General features: G+C 41.3%; 1 protein-coding gene across 1 annotated transcript in view; it reads left to right on the forward strand.

Moving 5' to 3' along the window:
- Positions 1–8,109, forward strand: part of KYNU (kynureninase) — a 75,885-nt gene that overhangs the window by 64,509 nt on the left and 3,267 nt on the right. Inside the window, exons 11-12 of the mRNA XM_018554052.1 lie at positions 158–210; positions 1,581–1,666. Of these exons, the coding sequence (XP_018409554.1) occupies positions 158–210; positions 1,581–1,666 (139 nt within the window). The remainder of the gene's footprint in view (positions 1–157; positions 211–1,580; positions 1,667–8,109) is intronic.

The raw sequence follows: 8,109 nt of genomic DNA on the forward strand, positions 1-8,109 counted from the left end.
CTTCATTACCGTCCCCGTAATGTCAAAACATTTTGTGTGTCACCTGCTGGGCCGACGAGCTGTTTCCTAAATACAGTAGTGTGTGTTTGCTGCGAATTAGCTCATTCCGCGGCAGCTGTAATTGCGTATAATGATTTTTATTTCTCCTTCTTTCCAGGTTGGTTGGCTGGTGGGGTCACGAGTTCAAATCCAGATTTAGCATGGAAAACAGTGAGTATCAATGTTTCTGATCGTAAATCCTGTGCCTTTTTGTGACAGTATCCAAGTAAAATGGGAAGCAAAGGGTTCACCTTCTAGTAAGCTTGCTCTCAGGTCACTTCTTATTTTATTTAACCCAATGTTGACGCTTTTATGCACATTATACACTGCCTGGCCAAAATAAAAAAGTCACCACCTGGATTTAGCTAAGCAAATAGGTCAGAGCCTTCCATTGGATAATTAGTCGAGCTTCAGCAACGTTATATCCAAAAAAAATGAGGTCAGCTGCCTACCTGAATATACTAAGTGACCAGGTTTTCCATCAATGGATATTCTCTTCCCTGGTGGTACAGGCATATTCCAAGAGGACAATGCCAGGATTCGTAAGTCTCATTTTGTGAGAGAATGGTTCAAGGAGCATGAGACATCCCCTTTACACATGGGTTGGCCACCACAGAGTCCAGACCTTAAAGTGACACTAAACTCAGGAGTTAAATCCTAGAAATCCATTCAAATGCTTTAACTATGAACAAAAATGCATCTTATTTTTGTATCCCTCGGCTGTAGATCCTCAAATCATCTCTGAATTGGTGCTGACACTGTCCTTCCTTCTGGAGGGGGGCTACTTTTGTTGCCCATGTTCCCTGTGTGTGTTGTAAAGTAGTCACCGCTCCAAGCTCACTCCCGTGATGGGCAACAATCTCATGTTTAGTTTGCTAATTTGTAGTGAGATTGTAGTCCATCCTAGGAGCGAGTTTGGAACGGTGGCTACATTACAACACACACAGGGATAATGTGGAACAAAAGTAGCCCCCCTCCAGGAGGAAGGAGAGTGTCAGCACCAATTCAGAGATGAAACCTAGGACTAAGAAGTCTGATAAAAGATGAGACAATACTCTTTCTGTAAATAAAAATGCCAGGACAGTATGAAAACCCTCAAAATGTTTTCAAGTTAAAAAAGAAGGATCAGTCATTTTGTCAGTTGCATGCAATCTCCTATACTGCAGCAATCCAAATAGAAGAATGGACAGGACTGGGGACTAATCAGATGTTCCGTATGCAAATGTGTTGACAAGGAATTATCTGATAGGAGGCAAAAGAATGACCAGATGAATGACCTCACCAACTTGTTGCTGCTTTTTTGGCTTGTTTTACTCTATGCATAACATTGTCAGTAGACCCCTCACATAATCAACAACAACTAGCATCATCTTAGCAGAGAATATCAGCACCTGGTTGATGGTGAGGTATTGTTTTGCATTGTATGGTACTATAAAAGAAAACTCCTTATATCACATAAAACCCTTTACATATCATATGTTGTTGCTGTCTTTAGTAATACCTGTATAATATCACTATATGTTTTTATTTTTTTGAACTAGAGCTAAAATTAAGCCAGGGAGTTGATGGATTTCGTTTGTCTAACCCACCTATGCTACTGGTCAGTTCCCTGCATGCAAGTTTAGAGGTAGGAATGTTACTTTTTTTCACATATGGTATGATATATGATGATGACATTGCATATATATCGACTATACAGCACAATGGCTGGACAAACCATTTTGTGACATAATGTTATTATAATGTTCCTTTCCATTTGAATCTGCATAAGGATAAACTTCTCAGACACCTCTGGTTACCTGTCTATAAAAAAAATTCTCATCTTGAAACCATAAAGTCTTTGATGGTCTGAATTCTACAGCAACCCTTATTTACTTAAAGTGACACTAAACTCATTAGGTAAATCTTTAAAATGCATTCATGTACCTTAACTATTAACAAAAATGTATGTTATATGTGTATCACTCGAATGTAGATCCTCAAATCATCTCTGAATTGGTGCTGACTCTGCCCTTCCTCCTGGAGGGTGGCTACATTTGTTCCTCATGGTCCCTGTGTGTGTTGGAAAGTATCCACCACACCAAGCTCACTCCTGTGATAGACTACAATCTCAATACAAATTAGTAAATAAACATGAGACTGTAGTCCATCATGGGCTCAAGTTTGGAGCAGTTTCTATGGTTCATTTGTCAATACTGTGTCCTTTAGCAATGCAGGGGCCGAAGGGAGGAACCACAGTGCACCAGGTATCTGACATGCCTAGAAGTGCATTGGATATTTTAAGCTAAACTTAAAAACGTTAGTAGAGTTGTCCCATAGTACAGCGCTTTACGAGGGTGGGGACGTGCGGACATGGATGTTACTGCTTGGTGTGCTGCTTCTCGTATTCACTCTGCAATAACAACCTTTCAAACGCCAAATGCTTTTCTCCTTTTATTGCATTTTACGGAGGAAAAGTGTGTTTTTCTCAGAGCCTCCACTTCTGCATCCCAATCACCTCTCCTGCCGATGTCTGATAACATTCAGACATCGTCAGGTTAACCTCCTGAGGCTGGAGGTGTTTGGCCAGTGGGGTCTCTTTGCTGGTGGGTTGGAGACTTATGTGTGCTCTGTTCCACGGGTGAACAGATGTGTGGGGAGGCAAGGAAGTGTGGGGGCTGGCACACACCGTCAGGACTGGGGAGGACAGAATGCCAGTGAGATCATCGGTGGCTAGAGGTGGGCAAGCCAGCCCCAGCGCCGGCTTACCCGGACCCTCAGTGGTGTGTTGGGGGAGCCCTCAATGGAAGAAAGGACCCGAGTTGAATATGTGGCTGCCTAATATTGTGTTGTTGGCAGCCAGATCCAGATGATCAGTGCGGGCGTGTGTGCCAAGGGGACCGGATGTGGTTAAGCAAGGGGCCCGGTAAGCAAGAGGTGGGTAAGCAGTGGATTTCTGGTCTAGTGTGCAATGGGATATCTGTTTATTTTGGTTCAAAAAGAAGCACTGGTGCTTTACATTGAAATATATTTGCTTTGCTGACTTAAAAAGGGTGCCTGAATACATATTTAGATAACATTATACATTAGAAATGTAATTTACAAATAAAGTGAGAAAAAAAACAGTAAAAAGGAATTGAGTTGCTTAGCCACTGCAATACTTCTTGTAAGCATATGGTGGCATGATAGAGTCAAGTCATTCAAACTCAAGAAACATTGTGGTGTTTGCCATAGGCAGATTTAAAGGAATGTATAGTGGTTTATTTTATATATTGCATTTCTTTCTTATGGCCATGACTAAAAGCCTGAACATTTATATATAATTTGTTTCATGTTTTTGTTAGGTAGATGTGAAATAATTCATATCAATATTATGTAGTTTTCTATCCAGCCAACAGATGGAGCTTTAACCTTCTTTTCCTGAGTCCCTGTGCAATAAAAAGTGCATTGTTTACAAAGCTCAGTAGCTCAAGTCACAAATGTGCACACAGAAACATCTGAGTGTCACAGCGCCCGGGTTGGTTGGATCTCAGCTGCGGATATCACAGGAAGTGGAATGAGAGGAGGTGGTTCAGTCTGCGGATCCCGTTACACTCAGTGCGGCGGGATTACCGTGGGCATCATATACCACCCGGAGTTAGGGTAGGGTAGGACCTATTTATTAAATTACCTAATTTAATCTAGGTTAATGATGGAGGTTAGTAATGGACTGCAACTCAGAAGAGGGTACTCCTAATTGTCCCACACACAACATGCGCAATCAGCAGTGTGAAATCATGCCAGGGTTAGAGCTCTCCTTAACAGTAACATAATATTCATTTGCATGAAGCAACAGTTAACGTGAGTGTACTCCTTAGTTGTATGTCAATCCTAAATTGCAACAATCATCAGTATGAGTTATGCCAGGGTTAGAGTTCTCCTTAACAGTAACACAATACTACTATGTATAACGAGCAGTTTTGATTAGAGCATTCCTTAATGGTAAGACAATCTTAATATGCAACAGTCAGCAGTATAATTTATGTCAGGTGAATGCCGCCAGAGGTTAAATGGAGATAGGCTCCACAGTTCATATGATTACCAGTGCAGGAATGATAAGTAGCTATCACAGCTAATTGTGGATGCCTTGTAGCAAAGGCAGCAGCTTGCTTGTCTCCACAGCTATGGACTTGCAGTTACATGTGGGCTCGATGAGGGGAGAGATGTGCCTCCTGGCTGTGCTGTTAGGCTGTGTCCGGGTTTCAAAGGGGAGCCGGTGGCAGAGCGGGGTCGTCTGCAGGCTGCAGGGAGCCAGATAGGTTTTGGTATCGCAGAGGTCGTGGGGTTCGCTGTCCGTCACTCAGCGAACCAAATTAAGAGAACGCCGAGTGATCGAAGCAGCTGATTATTTAAGTGGGAGGCCGCGCTCCTCCCAGTGACGTCACCCTAGAGACAGCATGGCGCTGGAGCGAGGAGACGCGCCAACCGAGTCTATGACACTGAGACAGAGGAGTTACTCCTTCCTTAACAGGTGGCTCTATCCAATGTTTAATTTTTATTTAGCTATCCCATAGTGCTCTGTAATATATATGATTATTTGTAAAACAAATATTTAAAACAAAACTGAAGAAAAACAATATTGTAAAAAGCCTTTTTACATTTAAAATAATAAGTAAAAAATTGCCAAAACATTATAGTTTTCCCTCAGCCAGCATTGGAAGAACAATTACGAAAAAAATATGAAACATAATTCTGAGTTTGAAAGTCAGAATTCAGAGATTAAGGGGGTTATTCACAAAGGAGCCAAAGGATCCAGCCATAGCTTCAGCTGATCCTTCGGCTCTCATCAGCCGCTGGAGCCCTTCGGTTCAGTCGAACTGAAGGGCTGCTGTACGGGCTATTCACTATAGCCCGTACAGCAGCCGAAGGCAGCCGAGCGGCTCAGCCCAGCCAAAGGCATATGCTTCTGCTTGACTGAGCCTAAGTGTCAGCCAAAGCAGGGCGAACGGCCTGCCAAAAGGCCGGCCGTAAGCCCCGCAAATGAGAGCTGGATGGAGCCAGCCATGATCTCACCCTAATTCTTCTTCTGGGCCTATAATAACTAAAGCCTTAATAGAACTAGTAGGGGAGCATTGAGCATAGCACCCCAGTGCACAGATAGTAAGCTAGGCTGACCATTCTCCTTAATAGGAAACACTGCCACACGCACGTATAGTTATGCAGGATTTTAGGATGAACTAGGAAAGAAAGGAGCAGGCGGAGCTTAAAAAATAAGCTTTTCATTAAAACTGGAGTGCCTGTAGCATTTGGATGACTACTTCAGCTCTTGTACCTTTATACCTCTTATGGACCAGAACAATTTTTTACATTTCCACTACAGGCCTGTTTATTAAGTAACACATTTGTCATTTATTAAAATACAAAACAACCCCCCCCCCCAAAGAATTACATACATTATTTTCATTGTTTTTTGGGGACCAATGTAGGCTTCCTGTTGCCAATATTGTCTTACGAAAATGTTCTTCTATCTCGCTCATTGAGGGACCAAGGATTCAAGGACAGTGGTCATTTTATTGATGTACACACATCTTGTCATAAAAATGTGGGTTATATTGCTACCTCGAGGGGGACTTGGACTAGTTGCTAGCGTCCTAGGAGGATGGACATCTTTTCTCTACTGAGAAAAGTTTAACCATTTATATTAGTCATTTTTTCTTTTTAATAAGATTTTTTTTAAATCAAGATTTTGCTACATGCTGCTTTAGTTAGTCTTTTTATGCAGCTATCTGAATCAGAAAATAATTTAACCTCCAGAGCCCTGGTACATTTATGAGTGCTGCATGTCAGGAACGTGTCAGGAACTACTTTTTTTATGAGAACTGTTGTGCACCATTACTATTACCTTTTTTCCACTGGTTTCCATGAAAAGGGTTAAAATGCTGACTTAAGTGCTAGACCACTAGGCGGAGTGTTCTCACCATCCAGTGTGAGGTAAGCACCTTCCCAGTCCTAATTGGAAGAGACGTGTGGTTTCACCTTGGTTATTCCTTGCTCCTACTTACAGCAACCTTGTCACTTCCAGTTGTTTGAACCACTTCAGCACTTGGCAGAAAGATTGTGTCTCAGAGCCTTCCATTGGATAATAGGTCTATGTTCAGCAACGGTATGTCCCCACAACATGAGGTCAACAGCCTACCCAAATATACTGAATGACCAGGTATTTCCATCAATGGATTTTTTCTTCCTTGATGGCACATTGGGCATATTCCAAGATAACAATGCCAGGATTCATCGGGACTCAGATTGAGAAATAGTGGTTCAGGGAGCATGAAACATTATTTTCACTAGGGATGCACCAATACTTTTCAGATACCAGTGCCGATACTTGGCATTTTCATGAGAACTACCAGAGTTGCAGTGGTTGCAGCTGGGACCTGGCTCTGGTGCTCCACCACTGTCCTGAAATCATTAGTCTGTATTGTTTTAGAAAAACTGTCACATGACAATAAACAAATATGTATCAGTACTTGTACCTGTGAGTACTTGGACATGTATCAGTACTTGTACTTGCAAAAATGGTATCGGTGCATTCCTTTATATATATTTATAAAAACAAAATCATACATTAAAACAGAGATGTACAAATCCCAGGAGCTCCGTTTGCTCCTTACAAATGACAGCTGCCTCCTAACTTTTGAATTTTTCTCTAGTCTAGTCTTGGAGTTCAAAAAGTATCTGTACTTGTACTTGTACCGAGTACGGTACTTGGTATCGGTGCATCCCTAATTTTCACACATGGACTGGCCACCACAGAATCCAGACCTTAACCCCATTGAGAATCTTTGGGATGTTCTGGAGAAGACTCTATGCAGTGGTCTGACTCTCCATAATCACTACAAGATCTTGGTGAAAAATTAATGCAACTCTGGTTGGAAATAAACTCTGGACAGAAATACATTTTGTGTAAGTTCACTTCACGGAAGTTGTAAAGGTGATATACTTGAACAAATGGCACAAAAAATAGACATGATGTATCCATTCTCAGTTTGAGCTGTTGAGACCTGTAAACAACATTCTTTCGTCAAAATGGTGGAAGGAAGCAGGAAAACATATAAAAAAATCCTAAAGGTCCACCCATTGGCTGGAATCTAAGAATACATAATATTCACATGTAAAAATGTATGTTTACCTGACCAAAAGAAAAGAAAAATAACTTTTTAAAGTTATAATGGCTTGATAACAACATTTTCTTTTCTTTTTTTTCTCTTTTTTTGTTTGCTGTCTCTCTTTTTTTTCTGTTCTGCTGAAGGCATCCCGCTTACTCATAAATATCCCTCTCTGCCTGTTGGCAGGTGCCATTGCTGCATGTTCTCTTACACGGATGTCTCCGCAGAGTCACAACACAAATTCCAAGGACACAACAGAACAAATTAACTTTCTCCACTCTAGAAGCTCAGTTTAAAACGCATTTAGAGAGAAGCCATTTATATTGTTCCTGAGCACTGATTGTTTGTATAATTTTCTACATCGCAACTTAATGCTTCATCTGTAACAACAGAAGCTGTTAAGCTGAAACCTGAAAGCTTTCTGCATGAATTTTAGCTGCTAAATTAGGCAAATTTGACCTGGGAATCCAAGTACAGATAGAAAATTCCTCACCAGGGGATCATTTGTGCAAAGTACCTCACTGTAAAAAGGCTCTATAAAAATCATATTTTTTTAAAGCTGCAGCTCATCACAGTTAGGCTACAGGGTTTTCAGTTTATGAACTTATGTCACTACATCGCTGCTATGTGTCTCTGTCATTAAACCAGCAGCGGGGGGCCTCTGACAATGAGAGTTAAGCGCTCACTGATTCTCTTTTTTATGGGCGATTTTTACCCTTTTTGGCACGGCAGCTGCTAATCTGTGCTGTAGAACCTCTGCAGAATGGATCTCACCATCGCTGCCTTGTGTCCCAGCTCCCGGTGCAATCAACTGAACAGATCCTACAGTACTTTAGTACTGCAATGGAAAAACATCCCGAAATGGGCAGTGGATCTCAGTTTGCTTTTTCTTTCTTTTCAGTTTTTAAAAGAATAATATATACTACTTTGTAAAAAAATAAGAAAT

This window comes from Nanorana parkeri, unplaced genomic scaffold, assembly GCF_000935625.1.
Source record: "Nanorana parkeri isolate BGI_ZX_2015 unplaced genomic scaffold, ASM93562v1 scaffold140, whole genome shotgun sequence".
NCBI lineage: Eukaryota > Metazoa > Chordata > Amphibia > Anura > Dicroglossidae > Nanorana > Nanorana parkeri.